At 44.3% G+C, this 18,317-nt stretch overlaps 1 protein-coding gene across 2 annotated transcripts in view; it reads left to right on the forward strand.

Moving 5' to 3' along the window:
• Positions 1–18,317, forward strand: part of LOC127005979 (hemicentin-1-like) — a 158,374-nt gene that overhangs the window by 117,504 nt on the left and 22,553 nt on the right. For both annotated transcript variants that reach the window (XM_050875455.1, XM_050875456.1), the window contains exon 10: positions 3,027–3,150. In XM_050875455.1, coding sequence (XP_050731412.1) covers positions 3,027–3,150 — 124 coding nt within the window. The remainder of the gene's footprint in view (positions 1–3,026; positions 3,151–18,317) is intronic.

An 18,317-nucleotide genomic window follows, 5' to 3' on the forward strand; every position in this document is an offset into this window, starting at 1 on the left:
CGAGCTCATTAACCCTGCTCATTTCTATGGACCTTCAGTTGACTTATGGCTGAGCCCCTCTCTACACTTCCCTACACACATAACTACCTAGTAAAACAATATAGTATGGCCTCTTAATATGAGATTGCTCTTCCAGGTTAAATAAGACATGATTATTTTCCGTCCTACCTCCCCGTCGGTTAATATGACATTGGGAATGTTCACCAATTTGTACTCATCATTTTATTATTTTTCATGGCTATTTTACACATAGCCTCCATTTTCCGATTTGTATTTATCCTGACGTGAGCAGCTATTTCATGGATGTGTTCAAGCAGGTGAAAAATCTAGACAATCCGTCACGTTATGGCACCATGAGCCTCAAGATGCAGGCGGCAGCACAGGACTGAGTGACGGCCCTGCGTTGTCCTGTGCTCTGGGTAATGAAGGTTCTCGGGTACACTCCTTCCCTGCGCCAGCTTCGCTCACTCAAAATAAATAAACTATATAAAATTAAAAGAAAAAACCCTGGGAACGCCAAGGATTAAAGTGTGTACAAGAGATCTGTCACCACCACCGTTACCACCTCAGCAACAACACCATCACCAATAATACCACCTCCACCATCCCCACTGGCAGCACCAGCATCTACACTACCACCACCACAACCACCACAACCACCATCACCACTTCTACCACAACTACCACCACTTCTACCACCACCCTTACCATCACCACCATTCTCTTTAACCAGTACCACTACATCTTCCCACCACCATCACAACCACCACCACCGCCTCCACAACCAATACCACAGCTCCACCTCCCCTTCCGCCCCCCGCCTTGTCATTCCCAGCGGCGCGGCAGTTCCTCTCATTATTTTCACACACCAGTAATTAACCTGATTGGGAGGTACGGTATTTTCGTGTGCAGGTAATTTGCAGCTTTCCTTATAAATGAAAAATAGTTTCAATACTTTAAAGTTCGTTCCATATTTTTCGTTTCGGTTATAGTGCTTTTAATAAGTTCTTTTTTCATGTTATTAATGCTGATTTTCAGTACGAGTAAAGTTTTGTTTGGTAGGAGAAAATATAATGAGAACTACAACTGACTAAGACATTCATGACAGAACAATGTTGTGTCAAATGTCGCGATAAATAATTCCAGAAAGTGTATTGTTAAAAGTGCATTTTAATTCTACATACTGCCACCCCTTTCACCATTTAAGACGAGGAGCTGGAAGAATAAGAGGAGGAGGAGGAGGAGGAGGAGAAGGACAACAAAGAGTAGGAGTAAGTGGAAAGGAGGCAGCGGAAGGATTACTAGTGGGGAAGGGAGTGATAAATTTGAGGCTCAGGGATGGCGTGAATGACGATAAAAGGAGAGAGAGTGAGCGACGCGGGAAGAGGAGAGGGACATGATTAATCGAGGGAAGAAAGCCGCAATGGAAGGAGGAAGATGGAGGTGCAGACGGAAAGGAATGAATGAGACGTAAGTGAAAGACTGTCTGCGGCTCTTTGTGGCCCGCGGCGGAGACCGAATGGAGGAAGAAGCGAACCTGAAAAATACCTTTAATCTGCGTGCAATAGGAGAGAGAGAGAGAGAGAGAGAGAGAATGCAGACAGATTCCTCCACACTTTTACAGAATGAATACGTAAATGAAGCTTAGATACCGGACTAATGCAAAAGAGTTTAACAATTAAGTCTGCATGAGATGTTACCGGCTTAGGCGAAGGATTACTTTTTACGAGCAATGAAGCCATAAGAGTAATTCTCTCTCTCTCTCTCTCTCTCTCTCTCTCTCTCTCTCTCTCTCTCTCTCTCTCTCTCTCTCTCTCTCTCTCTCTCTCTATCTCTCTCTCTCTCTCTCACTCTCTCTCTCTCTCTCTATCTCTCTCTCTCTCTCTCTCTCTCTCTCTCTCTCTCTCTCTCTCTCCCATTATAGTGTGTATCGTCATATTATTATTATTATTATTATTATTATTATTATTATTATTATTATTATTATTATTATTATTATTATTATTATTATTATTGTTATTATTATCATTCTTATTATTAATAATATTATTATTATCATTAGAATAGTAATAATTATAATGATAATGGATTTACGTTGATGAGAATTTTGTGGCGTAATGAAGTCGCAGTGAAATGAGAACTTGTATGTCATTATGTCCTTAAGAGACGACTAATTGGGGAGTAATCCCGAGCGTCCGGGTTCATTAAATATTCAGAAATACCTTCTTTATTCTCTCTCTCTCTCTCTCTCTCTCTCTCTCTCTCTCTCTCTCTCTCTCTCTCTCTCTCTCTCTCTCTCTCTCTCTCTCTCTCTCTCTCTCTCTCTCTCTCTCTCTCTCTCTCTCTCTCTCTCTCTCTCTCTCTCTCTCCATTTCCTTATTTGCTGAAGCACTTGGACTTACGTGTGTGTGTGTGTGTGTGTGTGTGTGTGTGTGTGTGTGTGTGTGTGTGTGTGTGTGTGTGTGTGTGTGTGTTTTCATGTTTCTCCTGAATACATAATTTCTGAGCCTGTGACATCCGTTGGCTCTCAGTTTTGCTTATTGTTTACCATCATTTCTCACGTCGGTCATTTATCTCCGTCGTGTATCACTATTCATTTCTCTATCTCCTTTACTCTCTTCTATCCTCTGTATTTTGCTTCCACCTCCTCCTTGGTTCACGCCATGAGTCTTGTTTCCATGGCTACTCTTTACCAGCTTTCCTCTCCCTCCTCCCCATCCTCTTCCTTCTCTTTTTTTTGCCTGGTGCTCCTTCTCCTCCTCCTCAACTTCCTCCTCCCACTCCTCCTACTCCAACTCCTACTCTTTCTCCTCCTCCTCCTCCAACTTTATTCCTATCCTTCACCCTATCTCTATTCACTTCACCTTCACTCGTCGTAGTTTGGTCTTCCTCTTCCATACACCGCTTTAGTTTATTTACGAAACTTCCCCCTACTAAGAAACTTGCGATTAAGATTGGCAGCCATATCGTAGCTTGTTCTGCCTGGGCTAACCTTAAACCCACTTTTCTTTCTCTCTTCCCCGCAGGACTTCGTGTCGGTGGCCAGCTACGCCCCTAAGAGCCACCTGGACTACGGCACGCTGCTCTGCTGGGCCTTCAACGACATCGGCGAGCAGAGTGTGCCGTGCGCCTTCGCCATCATCCCGGCAGGTGAGTTTGCGCGGGGGGGGGGGAGGTTGTGGTGGTGGTGGTGGTCGTCGCAGTGATGATTATGGTTGTAGTCGTTGTAATGGTTCTGGTTGGTGTCATCTTTTTCATAAATATGTTGGTGGTCGTTGGAATGGTTGTGGTGGTGCTGATTGTCGCTGTGATAATTATGGAGTTGGTCGTCCTGGTTGGTGTGATGATGAGTTTTATGGGTTGTGTTACTAGCAGTTGTTGTTTTTTAAGCCTCTGGGCATGCTAACGGATGTTTTTCTGCCTTCTCTCGAGTCTTTTTTGCTATTTAGTGCCTACTCATTAATTCATGGCTTATTATAGTTTCCATATTTTCTCTACAAAATGTTGCTGTTGCTGGAATTTTATACGTTTTTTTTTCCCGCGTCAAGCTGTGGAGCGTGTGAATGCCATGTAATTACGTTCCGGCCCGAGGGAGACTTATTGTTTCAGTGTTTTGTTCCTTCTTCCGGGAAACAATTCACAATTAAGCGAGATATTTTTGCATCTCTTCCGCCGACTGAGTTGGTTTGCGAGGTTATGAAGTGTTATTAAGATGCATTTCATATTTTTAGCTCACCTATTTTATCAAGGTGAACTCGCTTCGTGCCAATAAACGGAAAATTCATCTGAAAGAAAAATTATGTCAAACACAATGCCTTAAGTTTTCTGCCTTGGTATTTTCAGATTAGTATCAGCAAAGAGTTTCAAACATTGTTAGCTTTAAACGTTGAACAATTGATAAAGAAAAATAATTGTAGTTTTCATCATGGTGACTATTTATTCAGGTCGCAAGCCGTGTTTCCCCCTGAAATAACGTCTCAGCAGCATTGAGTTGTCCGCTTGTCAGCAGCTTGGCCGCCAGCCTCTGTGGGCAGGTCTGAGCATGCGGGTGTGAATAGCACACACCAAGCTGACTTCAGGAAGGCTTTCAACGGCACTTCGCTTTCAGGGATTCCTATAAGGCGATCTTGAACAAACATTCAGCGAGGAATGACTACGACTGACGGGGAGAAAGCTGAAAAGCAAGCGCTGTATTGTACGTGTTGTGGTGATGAACACCCGGACCTTCGAGACACTGCTGACGATGAAAACCCAGTCATCCGAGACGTACTGGTGCTAAGTACCTGGTCCTCTGAGACACTGGTGACGGTGAAAACCTAGTCACCTGAGACGCACTGGTGATCAATACCCGGTCCTCTGAGCTCACTAAAACCCTCCATTTTCTCATGTCATTAATCCTGTAAATAGACAATTTCGACTCATATAATGACCGCGTCCCTCAATCAACGCCTAACGAAGACGTAAGCGCAAAATAATTCCCATAATGAAGCCAATTTGCTGGAGGATGATTTGAGCATATTACCGGTCCGATCAGATAGTAAATTATGCTTATTATCTGCCACACCACTTCGAGGTAAGACAGACATGATGGCGCTTTGACTATAAATTATAAAGCACTTTATGTTGGGGAGCTGAACGAGGGTCTCAAGGAGGTCAGAGATGCCAAGTGTAACCTTCAGCTATTACTGCGTAGGTCATTTTGAAGGTAACGATACGCTGGTCACACTCCTATGACTCGCCAACGGACACACAAACACCTGTCATGGAAAATAACGCTAAAACTCGCTGGCTGTTTTCATTGGGTCAAATTGTCTTATGACCTTCTCGCTGGTTGCACTAATGACCATGACGACCACCTGTGACCCACCAACACACACAAACACCAAAGAAATACCGCCAAAAGCAATCCATCCCCATCCCTCCACCACCCTTCCTTTGACCATTCATTCGCTCGGCGCCACGCCTTTACCACATCACACGACAGAGTGAACAACAAAGCCCACCTACCACGTCTACTTGTGTCCGCCGTGTACCTGTGTCCTGGTTACCTGAGAGATGAGAGGTCATTACCGACAATAGCATAACACAAGTAAAAGCTTATAGAGTGAACTGGACTAAAAGGAAATGGTGTCTCGTAGGCATTCATTCTTCGTATGAAGAAAAGATATCTGGACTCTCATGCCCAGGAGTTACCTGCACCTTTTTTTTTCCTCCGAGCACTTTCACCTGGAATGAGAAGAAAGAGTAAGAAGGAAATATAGCGCGCGTTGTGTTGTCCAAGATCTCGAGACATTGGTTTTGTCTAGGGAATGCAAACACCTGCCACAGCCTCCAGGACACTTGGGGTACGTGCGTGTCAATATTCATGATTAATGAAGGATTTTCAGAGCTCAATGATCTCAACTTCTTTTACTTTCCAAAGTGAGGAACTATAACTGACATTATTCTAGTGTAGTACAGTATCCGAAACTTTTATAGTGACATTAGTTTTCCTCATCTTTTACGACACCGCGGTAAAAACCATACAACACTGTACATGACTACAAAGCAAGTCTAGAACACCCGGAAAGTAAGGACAAGAAAAGGGAGCTTATTTTAAGACTCGTATACCATCACCACCCCCGCCTGTATCTCCACCGCCACCACCACCAGCACACAGCAGATGCAGGTTCAGAGGCGCCCTAGGCGGGATTATCTCCAGACGCGGGGTAATCCCCGCGATTGAAGGGCGTCCGTGTTTTTCATCGTTTGAAGTCTTGTATTGAAGAGGACGCGTCGGGCCCAGATGTATGTATTCCACTTTTATTATTCTTTTTCTTTATTCTTATTATAGAGCGACACACAGCAGTGTTTGTTCTCTCCTCTCTCGCTCCCCTTTCACATTGTTTATTCAGGATCCTCACCCTATACGCTTCTGTTATATGAGAAAATAAAGAAACAATTGTCGTTTAACGGAATATGTTGTCTCGGATAAATGGACTTTCTTAAACCATTAATATTACGAACGTTAACAAATGGGCTTATTCGACATTTATAACGTTTTTGGTGTTTGGAATGATTTCTACGTCGTTATATCAGCATTGAAACGAACTAGATGATGTGAAGGAAATGAGTAACTATTGATAAGTGGTAAAGATTGGAGATCAAGCTTGCTATCATTTGCCTTATTTCCTCTCTCTCTCTCTCTCTCTCTCTCTCTCTCTCTCTCTCTCTCTCTCTCTCTCTCTCTCTCTCTCTCTCTCTCTCTCTCTCTCTCTCTCTCTCTCTCTCTCTCTCTCTCTCTCTCTCTCTCTCTCTCTCTCTCTCTCTCTCTCTCTCTCTCTCTCTCTCTCTCTCTCTCTCTCTCTCTCTCTCTCTCTCTCTCTCTCTCTCTCTCTCTCTCTCTCTCTCTCTCTCTCTCTCTCTCTCTCTCTCTCTCTCTCGTTGGAGGAATAGGAAACAAATGCAACATGTCTGCTTAATTTCCCTCAAGGTATAAAGACGCCTCGAGCTGCCCTCCGAGAGCCATTAGTTGATCATTTGTACCAAGAATGGAATTAATTACTGTTATTAGCGTCATGGCGGCAGAGGCGGCTAAAGAGGAGGCTGTGGCTGTGGCGGTGGCGGTGGAGTTGGTATCAGTGGCTGTCGTTTCTAAAAAATGTAAAGAATGAATATATATGATGCGCATGCTTGTGATGACGGTGATAATATCTAACTAATAAATGGATCATACGTGCATTCGTGAACACATTTGGAAGACAAGGAAGAAGACGTATTACAAGGAAACGGAGAGGGTTCTTTTTTCTCTCGTGGAAGAACGACGGCAGACCTTTTTTTATCCGCTATATTAATCTCTGTCGAAAAGATGAGCAAAAACACACAATCGCCCTCACTTTAACACACTCACACACACAAAAAAAAAATACACACAGATTACAAATGAAGACGAGAAACATAGAATTATAACGCTTTAGTTTTTCAAAGTATTTATGTTCATGGAGCACCTCGCTGATACCTAATAACATGCTGCCTTGTTGATTTGGCTGCTGCTGCTTGCACAACGCTGCAGAGAGAGAGAGAGAGAGAGAGAGAGAGAGAGAGAGTTATTTACGAGACAAACTGACCAACAAACAAAGATATTAACGGATAATGAAACGGTTCGGATGAAATGAATACCTACTACACATAAAAAGTATATAACATGCACCGGCCTGAAGGTCAGTGAGCCAGCCAGCCCTCTGTTAATACGCTGTACTTGATAAAGGAAAAAAGAATATTTGAGATGAATATAAAAATGAATGAATAGGTGACCTGAAGCGGAAAAGGTCAAGACGCTCTCGGATTTGGCTCTGCGTTGCGTTGATAATTAGTTCCTCGTAATCGCCTCCACATCAATCTGTCCTAACTCACCTGTTTGTGTATCTTTGTTTTGCCTATTTTATCTCTTTCAAAAAATATATGGCTATAAAAAATGTACACTTCTATGAATGTAATAAATATCTAAGAAAAAGGAGCGCATGACGAAGTCGAAATATAAATATTTAAAAGTGCTTAGCTTTGAAAATACTTTTATTTTTAATTTTTAAAAGGATATATCAGTAAAACCTTCGCGCTGCCAAGCTTACAACGAGGATCACGATGCATTCTTTTTCAAAAGGCATAAAAATAATAAATATCGGTTCCGATCATATAGGAAAACTGTTGCTCATCGGAAACAAACCATCGAGCAGAGTTTTCGCCGCTGCCGGTGCGCCGCGGCGGGACATTCATCGACAGCTCTTTTTTGTCGATGTGTCACTTTGTCGCCCTTTTGATGTCTCCATCATTAAATCTGAAAAATAGATAAAACACTCATGATCTGTGTCCGATGAAGACCTTTTTTTGTGGTTTTTTACTTTCTATTTCGCAAATTTGTTTATTTGAATAATATGTTTCTTACAAATTATATTCTCTGCCGCACGAAACATTGCATTTCCTTTTTTTTTATTATGTCGCATATGAATCCAATATCAAACGATCTATTCATAGTTTTCACAGGCATACCAAATCTCTGGGAGTTTTGCCGCGTCGGATGTAATACAATCATTTTTGGAAACTGCTCTCGTTGACAATATGTTGACATTTTCTGCCTCTCCTGAGGTCACTTGGTATGAACAGCCTTGCGTGTGTGACTGAAAGGCTTTTGGAAAGTAATGAAACTCTCTTGATGTAGTGTGTATGGTTTTTTTTTTTTGTGTGTGTGTGTGTATTTGTGTGCGCGGTTACCTGCAACGGATCTCCCTTAATTCCCTTTCTCACTCACACATACCGTCTTTTCCTCCCCTCTTCCCTCCCTTCCTCTTTGCCCTCTTACCCTCATATTTTCCACTCCATTCCTCCATGCTGACATTTTTGCTCCTCTTTCATATTTTTTTATGAGGATCTGACCTTGTTTTTAATTCCTTTGCTCTCCATGGGCTTCATCTTCAAGAATTCTTTTTACTCTATCAACCATTCTTCACTTATATATTCTTTTTTTTCCCTTTGCCAATCTCATCTTCCCAGAACCTATTTTCGCAATTTCTTTACTTTCATCTCGCTCTCTTTACTGCCACTTCCTCTTTTGCCCTCACCCTCCCAGCCTTTTCGTTTCCTCCCTTCTTCCTTCTCTCCAACACGTTTAATTTTCCTTACCCTTCCCAAGACCGTTTTTTCCCCTCAACAATTTTCCCTCCTCTTTTACTGTAAGATGTCCACCGTGTGTTATAACCATTTTTCTGAGAAAGTGTCAGTGTATGTACGTGGGTGTGGGTGTATATCTGTTTGGGTAGGTGGGTGTTTGGTTGGCTTGGTGAGGGTTGGTTTTTGGATGGGAGAAGCAAAGTAACCAGAAGAGTCTCCGAGGATATTGGAGAAACGGTGTAAAGAAATTAGTGAAAATATTACATCGGGAAATGAATAACAAGAAAAAATAAAAAGAGAAGGCCTAGAGAGAGAGAGAGAGAGAGAGAGAGAGAGAGAGAGAGAGAGAGAGAGAGAGAGAGCAGCCAGTAGGGTGTTGCAGGGCGTGAGGGGAGGGTGAAATAGTAAAGCCTTAGAGTGTTTGGTGAAGAAAAATTGGGTTTTACTTGGCATTGAGTCTCCAAAGGGTGTTTTAATGGGAGCGGCACGGGTGGGGGGCAAGGGGGAGCTAGGGGAAAAAGGGAAGGTAGGACGGTAGAAGTTACATACAGATAGCAAAATGTTGTAGGCCTCTCTCTCTCTCTCTCTCTCTCTCTCTCTCTCTCTCTCTCTCTCTCTCTCTCTCTCTCTCTCTCTCTCTCTCTCTCTCTCTCTCTCTCTCTCTCTCTCTCTCTCTCTCTCTCTCTCTCTCTCTCTCTCTCTCTCTCTCTCTCTCTCTCTCTCTCTCTCTCTCTCTCTCTCTCTCTCTCTCTCTCTCTCTCTCTCTCTCTCTATCTCTCTCTCTCTCTCTCTCTCTCTCTCTCTCTCTCTCTCTCTCTCTCTCTCTCTCTCTCTCTCTCTTCTCTGCCCTTTCCTCCTCTCCGTCCCTCCTCCTCCCTGATCCCCGGCTGACCTACAGTTCTCTCCACGCGGGATAAGAGTTGGACAATTTATTCAGAAATAATTAGACAATCCATGTAACAGGGGCCCCGCAAGCCTCCCTCCCTCTTGCCTCCCATATTTACGGCGGCCGACACGGAACGCTCCTCCCTATTATAATAGTGGAACAGAAGCATCGGACTCCCTTGAAACAGATACCACCGTCCTGCCGCCGACCACCCGACCGACTAGCTGAGCAACCGAAGGAACGACTTAACACACGACTTTATTCTTACCTGGGACGTGTAGTTGGTAGCACTGGTGGTGGTGAACGGGAAGATGATAGTGGTCGTGATGTAGCGCTTAGACCGATCATGTGTAGGGTGGTGGTGGTGGTAGGGTAAAGGTAGTGGTGGCTTTTAGAGAGGTTGCTGGCGGGCGAGATCGTGGAGGTTGTGGTGGTGGTGGAAATAGTGGTTGTGGTAGTGATGGTGGTGGAGTCCAGTCTGCACACGTGGCAAGTTGGACGCAATTAGTGTTTGGCGTGGAAGCAAAAATCATAAACTCCTACTTTCTCTCTGGCGGCCAAAGGTGGGACATGCCTCAGCACACCAATTTCCCAAATGGAATTTTCTTTTTCCGAACTCACATTACTCGCGGATCGTGGGCGGTCTCTTCAGCGCCGCCACGGAAGAAGACGTCGCCCCCGCGGAAGATGTGGCGGAGCAATCAGAGGCATCTGTCGCCGAGTGCCATTACCGGCCTCTTGAGTGGCCCGACGGCGTCCCTCAGGCTAAGGGCGGCCGTTTGTGTGTGTGTGTGTGTGTGTGTGTGTGTGTGTGTGTGGCTGGCTGGCTGGGTTCAGGACAGTCAAGAGGAAGAGGTTCAGGTCATCGCTGGGCACCAAATGGACGGTCGGTCATGTCAAGTTGTCTGGTATTAGTTTGGTTTTAGAATTCCCCGAGATCTTTGTCATAAAAAAAAATTTCTATGTTGCTGAATGTTGCGATATTTAACAGTGGTTATTCCCTTTAGATTTTCATATTCAAAGGTTCCAAACATTATTTTATTTCAGATTTGTTTGTTTCCTCTGTAGTGATTTTTACAGTAATAAATATTAAAAATTAAAGACAGAAGCTCTGCTTCTGTGGAAACATTTTTGAATAAAAAAGTAGTCATTAAGTCTACTCATACCAAAGAAAATAAACGAAAATATGTTAAAAAAAAAAGGTTTAAATACCACCACAATGGCCCTGGAGAGACGCGTAGAAATATTGAGTCATGTTGATAGTTTTAGTTTTTATTTAATCATATTATTGATGCGAAAAGAGGCTAGAGAATCAATGTGTGTGTGTGTGTGTGTGTGTGTGTGTGTGTGTGTGTGTGTGTGTGTGTGTGTGTGTGTGTGTGAGTGTGAGTGTGTGTGTGTGTGTGTGTGTGTGTGAGTGTGAGTGTGTGTGTGTGTGTGTGTGTGTGTGTCCTTAAATATACCAGCATAAATTAGGAGGTGGGAGTGGTTAAGAAGGCAGAAGATGAATTTAAAGCACAAGACGAATGGGCGAGCGAGCTTAAGATGAAGTGGGAGGGAAGCAAGGCTGGGTGCGTGGGCGAGGGAGGGCGAATGAATGAATGAATGAATGAGTGCAGTGGAACGAAAAATGAGACGGAGGTACAGCGAAAACGGCATAAGTGAGCGTTTGAGTGGGAGGAGTGTGTGCGTGGGAGGAGCGCACGGAAGCGTTGGGAATACATTAGCGGACCACAATGACAAATACCTTCACGTCTGAGGTAATTAGAGTGAGTGGGGCAAACTAATTAAACTTTTATCGCGGCTACAATGCATTAATTCGCTGCATTAATATCCTCGTGAAGAATTTGAGTACGATGTCTTGTTGGAGAGGGAAGAAAAGAACACATGCAGAGTAGAGGTTCACTAACTCCCTTGCACAACAACCACAGTCCCGAGGCAGAGCATGACCCTTCACTCTCCTTCCTTTCCTCCTCCTTATTTAATTTTGTAACATCACCATATATTATTAATGCGTATGTTACCAAACGAGGACACGTTTCATATTCACGAATTACTTTCTTAAATGTAAAGTACTGCAGTCTAAAATTTGCATATATTACATTTAGTTAGGATAGTTTTGCGTTAATTTTGAGGGAAACCGTCTTTACACACACATACACACACACACACACACACACACACACACACACACACACACACACACACACACACACACACACACACACACACACAAACAGTCCCTCAAGTATCCTGGGGACGGAGGAGCATCAGTAATAATGACGAGTCCTCCCTTTGTGTGGCAGCGCGGCGGGGCAGGTGCTCGGTGTCCCGCGAGTAATGCGAAAGTTTGAGTAATTAACTAATTGGTATTCATCGAACAAGCATTGCCGACATCGTGTTGCAGAGTCAGGTTTACATAATTACCTGTACGCAACCACCTGCACCTCTTCCTAACTTGTGTTGATAGATTATAGATTATCAAATTTGTTTGCTCGTATCAACATTAATTACCATCTACACGCATACTCCCCAAGCGTTGATACACAATTGAACTTATTCATATGAGTCGTGATTGTCCATTGTCTGTTTCGTTTGTAATTGACATGGAGAAGGCCAGGAGTTGAGTGGAAACTTGACTCATCTCTGCCTGCCTACGACTGTATTGCAGCATCAGCTGCTTATTAGTTTCAGTTTGCCTTTGGTACACTTTAAAAAGAGGAGGTAAATTGAGGTGTCGGTGATGTTAGTGACCTCAGTGACGGCATAAACATATTCTGGTGACTTTGGTGCGAGATAGTGATCAGCTGAACTAGTATATGTGATTGCTCACCGTAATAATGACAACAGAGATAACATTAGTAGTCGTCCTCTGCAGACTTCCGAGCCGTAGAACCTCAATATGAAGAGTGTAATGTTGGTGTGGCAGCAAAGGGGTTTATTTAACAACTTTACAGAAGTGGTGCAGCTCTGAATGCAGCTTTGAATGCTGGTAGATTATACACAAAGATGACGGGATATACAGAAAGCGGCCAAACGGATACACAGAGCGACTTCTGAAAGTGGGTTTTCAACAACTTTTCTCCCCATCCATAAATACGTCTACCCTCCATTTAAAACTTTTAGTCGTGTTTGCCTCAACTACATACCTGTTCAATTTGTTCTACTCTTTCACCACCATATTCGTGAAACAGTTTTTACCAATTCCTTCCTGAGCCTGAATTTTTCGAATTTATATCCGTTGCTGCGTGTTCTTACATCTTCCAATACAAATACTGCATCTAAATCACCCATATCAATCCGCTAACTCATTCAAAAGCTTCATTCAAATCACCTCGGAATCTACGTCTCTTCGAAGAATGTATTTAAGCACATTTAGTCTTTATCTGTACGGAAAGATCATTTTAGTAATTTTTCTCTTTTGCCGCGAGTCCTGGGTCATTTTGGCCAATTTTCTCTGTACTGTATTCAACGGATTCATACTCTCTCTCTCTCTCTCTCTCTCTCTCTCTCTCTCTCTCTCTCTCTCTCTCTCTCTCTCTCTCTCTCTCTCTCTCTCTCTCTCTCTCTCTCTCTCTCTCTCTCTCTCTCTCTCTCTCTCTCTCTCTCTCTCTGCCATCTTCATAACATCCAGTGTTCACAACAAAGTCAGCGTCATTATCACTGTTCTGTATATTGTTCTCGCCGTTCGTCTGAACCTCACCTCCATTGCCAAGGCGCAGCAAGGTTCTGTCTTTTCGGCGTGGGACTTCATTTTTCTGAGTTGCGGTCGCTCATAAGGGATCAGTGAGCGCTCCCGTGTTCCCCGTGCTCCGTCCCGGCTATCTCCGCTGTCCCCGCTGCCCCCAACAGTCTCGAGGTCGAGGGGATAAAAGATATTTTTTCCATCAACACTTAAAATTTTGGGAAGGTTTCTTTTCTGTGGTTATCAATGTTCTGAGGTAGGCTCTCCGCACACATACACATACATACATATACACATATACACATACACACATATACACACATACACATACACACATATGCACACACACACACACACACACACACACACACACACACACACACACACACACACACACAGTTTAAAGTTCCTGAACAAAAAAAGAGGCAGACTCCGAGCAAGCAGCTTTGTTTAGACCTTTTTTTTTTTTTTTTCGAAGCAAATAACGTCCCACAAGTAGCGACTAAATTGTCTTTCCTGAAAAACATTGTGGAATGGGAGGAGAAAAGGTGTGGACGAGAGCGGCAAGGAGAGGAAAGCGGTAAAGGAAAACTAAAGAGAAAGGACTGTTTAGAGAGAGAAGGAATGAGTAGGACGGGTCAGAATAGGAAGGAAGAGGGGAAAAGGAGAAGAGATGAAGAGGGACTAGAGTGAAGAGTCTGCTTACAGAGGAGAGTGTAGGACAGGTCAGAAAAGGAGGAACGAGAGGAGGAGGAAAGAGAAGTGGAAACGTAGAGATAAGAGGGGAGAAAGGGAATTGAGAAGGAATGAGGAGTGTGTGTGTGTGTGTGTGTGTGTGTGTGTGTGTGTGTGTGTGTGTGTGTGTTGGGTCTGGGTGGTGTTGGAAGGCCTCGTCTAATTGCAAGCAGCATTTATTTATTTTTCCCTTGGTCTTCCTTTCATCGCCGGTTAATGAGAAATGTTGTCAAATGTTCGACGCATACTAATGAAGGTTGTTTGAGTATGCTGGGCAGGCTGGCGGGGATGGGGTGATGGGGCAGGAAGGGAGAGGGGGAGGAGGAGGAGTGAAGGGGCTACCGTTACAGTGAGGTGGAAGAAGGTGTCGTAATGGTCCAGCCTCGGGGCCTTTGGGTGCGTGTGTGTGTGTCTGTTCGTATCTGTCAGAGTTGCTTTTATCCCAGTCTCGTTGTTGGAGAAGAGTTCCTTTTGTCGCCAGTGACTTCAAAGGACGAAATGAAACTGAGGCAGTAACGTTTACGAGGGACACTGGCACACACACACACACACACACACACACACACACGCACACACACACACACACACACACAAACACACACACACTTCACTACACTACACTACACTATTTCTTCTCCCCTACAGACTCACTTTTAAGCTTCCTTTCACATCGTACTTAAAGCTCCATAAAGCACGACTCTAATCAGACAGAGTGAGAGAATGTCGAAAGGTGTGTGTGTAGACGAGAGAGGAAAGATGGTGTGAGAAGGAAGGGTAGAAGGAAGGCAGGTGGGGAAATAATGAAGGAGGAAGAGGGAAGGAGGGAAGAGTCAGGAGTGGTGGAGGAGGTGTTTGGATGGGAGAGAGGAGTATTTGAAGGAGTGGAAGGGTAGGAGAGGAGTGGTTGAGGAGGAGAAAGGTAGAAGGGAAAGTAGGTTGAGCTCGTACAAGAGTTTCCATCAGTAATTAGTGAGGATGGAGTGTTTCTCTCTCTCTCTCTCTCTCTCTCTCTCTCTCTCTCTCTCTCTCTCTCTCTCTCTCTCTCTCTCTCTCTCTCTCTCTCTCTCTCTCTCTCTCTCTCTCACACACACACACACACACACACACACACACACACACACACGTATTAAATTCTCCTCGTCAGCATCAACACGGCGCGGAAAAGATAACATGAAATCATTTTTCGATGCTCTGGAGGCACCCTCGAGAATCTATCCTTTGATGTGGTGTCAATGGTCGGCGAGAAAACACGAAACGGGAACTCTCGAAACCATCTGGACCATTCACTCGCTACCACCCCCCACCCCCCCTTTGCCTCCTCCTCGTTCTTCTTCTCCTCGTGTTCGTCGTCATCCTCCTCATCCTGCTCCTTGTCCTTCTCCTCCTCCTCTTCTCCCTCTACCCCCGCCTTGACGAGTCGCAGTGCATGCCATCCACGCTGCGTCTCTTTCCTCCCCTGCCACTTCCCTGATGCTTTTCCCAGATTTTACCTCATGAAATGTCTGAAAAGAACCTCGTTCCCGTGATGGTACAAGCGAGAGAGAGAGAGAGAGAGAGAGAGAGAGAGAGAGAGAGAGAGAGAGAGAGAGAGAGAGAGAGAGAGAGAGAGAGAGAGAGAGAAAAAAAAATGGGGTAGGGTGAGGCCCACGGGTGAAGAGGTCGGTTGCGGGTCTGCTTGCTCGTACCGTTCCCCACGCGAGGGCCGGATTGCGAGGGCAGGTGGTCTGAGCTCCGGGGATGTGTCGTACCATGAGAGGAGTGAGGTCGTGTTGGCTGACGTCCCCATCATCGTTGAGGCGTATTTCGGTCTTGGTAGTTGTTTTCTTCTATATCTTAACAAATCTTATGTTCTCGTATGTCATTCTCGTTATTTTATATTATTTTATCCTTTATTTTTGCTACCGATGTCCCGCCAAGTAAAAATAATTATATGATGTTATCTTTTCAACTTTTTTTATTTATAAATTTACTCTTCAACCGGTTTTAGATAGCAAAAACGTCATCGGAAAAGATGAAACCACAACCTCTCAAGATATTGTTTATAAATTGTCATGGAGAGTTTCAATCCTGGCAAGACAACCCCACCACAACAGCCACCACCTTTACAATAAAAAAAAAAGAATACCAGCACCATCAGTATCACCACCACTACCTCCTTGGCAACAGATACCCACCCAACACTTCCCCTTCACTCAAGTGGCGTCAGACCCTCCTTATTCTCCCATCTCCATTCTCAGAGGCACAGTCTCATGGCCAGCCTTCCTGCCAGTCCAGCCTCGCTAATCCACATGCAATTCGTAATCAAAGGAGGGAATGAAATGGTGACGGATATCAGGAAGGAAGAGGAGGAGGAGGAGGAGGAGGAGCAGATGTAGGAGGAGGAGGAAGAAGAAGAAGAGGAAGAGGAAGCCGTGTCTGCGGGGCCCACGTAGGTTGTGAAAATCTGACGAGTTGCTGGCTAAAGACTTCACGAAGTGCTTCCATTACGAGAGGTGTTTGGAGCAAAAGTTCCAACGCAGACGAAGGAGGTCCTTAGCGGGGAATAAGAGAGCGAAGTGAGACTTACGAGGGAGGAAAGCACGCTGTGTTAGCTTTCTCGTCTGAGTAATTCTGGCCGCTGAAATCTGAAACATGAATCTTCAGCCTGACGCCCGACGCTGAGACAATGGTGCACTGAGAAGGCGCGAAGAAAATGGGGTAAGGGAAATGCGCCGAATTCCCGACGTAAAAGAGAAGACGAGGGGAAGACGCTGTGATGTACGAGTGTGAAGGAAATGAAGGTGGATAATAGGTAGGAGGAAAGAAAGTTGTGTGCAAGAAAGAAGTGAAAGGAAGACAGTGTGGAGGCGAAATAGACGAAGAATGTGTAAGAGAGAAATATATGGACAGAAACGAAGGGGAAAATAAGAGTGTGGAGGATATGGATATGCGGAATGAAGAGAAGAAAGGAAAGCGAAGTGCAAAGAAGATGAGGAGTGTGGATGAGATAGAGATGGAGAATAGGGAGAAGAGAGGACCTTGGAAAATAGCATAAAAGTTAGATAAGAAGACAGTGAGTGTGAAGGAGGTCGAATGGAAAATGAAGAGAGAAAAGAAAAAAAGATATATTGTGGAAGGCGAAGAGGAGGAAAGAGAAATAAGACGTCGGAAGTAGAGGAGGAATACTAGGTGTAGGAGAAGGAAGAGGGGAAGGAAAAGGAAGAGGAGGTGGTGATCGTGTTTTACCCAAGAGGGAAAACAAGGCACTGACAACATGCGTCGTCTCTCTTAAGCACCAACGACTTGAAAAATGATGACGCCGTTTAACTAAAAGCTGCCACGCCTTAGGAAAGCTACAAGACGCGGGCAACCACAACGCTGAAGGAGAGGAATAGACCAATTATGATTTTTTTCCCTCCCTCCCTCCTCCGTCGTCCCTGCCACGGAGCCATGTGTTGCAGAGGGGTGTTAAGGTTATTAGTGCCCCTTCGCAGAGGCTCTTAAGGACGCCGCTGTGCCGCTGCTGTTGCTGTTAGCGGCTTTGAGCAACTCTTCGTCATAACTATTACCATAACGCTGCCTGGAGAAACCTAACACCCACACCGTACACCTCACCTGCTTCGCCTGCTCGCCTGATGTTGATGTTGTTATTACTACTGATGATGTTGGTGTTGTTGCCACTACTCCTTCTGGTTCTCCTGTTCTTTCTTATTTTTCGTGTTGTTCTCTCTTCTTCTTCACTTTATTTTTATTTTTCTTCTTTTGCTTCTTCTTCTAAAATTAATGAAGGCGATAATTTTCCAGATTTCATAAACTTCTCAATTTTACCCCATTCTCTTCTTAAAATAACAAATACTACAACAACAGGAATTTTAACTTTTCCTCCTGGGATCGCGCCCCCCTTGGAAATTAATAACGCCCCCCAGTTTGAGAACCACTGGTCTATCGTAATCAGTATTTTCTCTAGAAGATGTAATTTAGTTTTTTGTTAATGACAGTTATTTTTTCCTTTAGATCATTTTCGTCCATGCTGCTTCTCTCTCTCTCTCTCTCTCTCTCTCTCTCTCTCTCTCTCTCTCTCTCTCTCTCTCTCTCTCTCTCTCTCTCTCTCTCTCTCTCTCTCTCTCTCTCTCTCTCTCTCTCTCTCTCTCTCTCTCTCTCTCTCTCACAACATCACGTAGTCTCATCGTTATCACGGCTCCGTCTTATGCAATATAACATTTCGTAAGACTCGCCACGTAATACGTCTCTCGATATTCCCGTATTGGTTTGACTTCCTCATCTGATTAACTTTTTTTTATCATCCACCACTACGACTTTCTCTTATCCTCCTCCTCCCCCTTCTTGTAATTACATCAGTATTCTGCCTCTCCGTATTTCGTGTTTGTT

Source organism: Eriocheir sinensis, chromosome 31, assembly GCF_024679095.1.
Source record: "Eriocheir sinensis breed Jianghai 21 chromosome 31, ASM2467909v1, whole genome shotgun sequence".
Lineage (NCBI taxonomy): Eukaryota > Metazoa > Arthropoda > Malacostraca > Decapoda > Varunidae > Eriocheir > Eriocheir sinensis.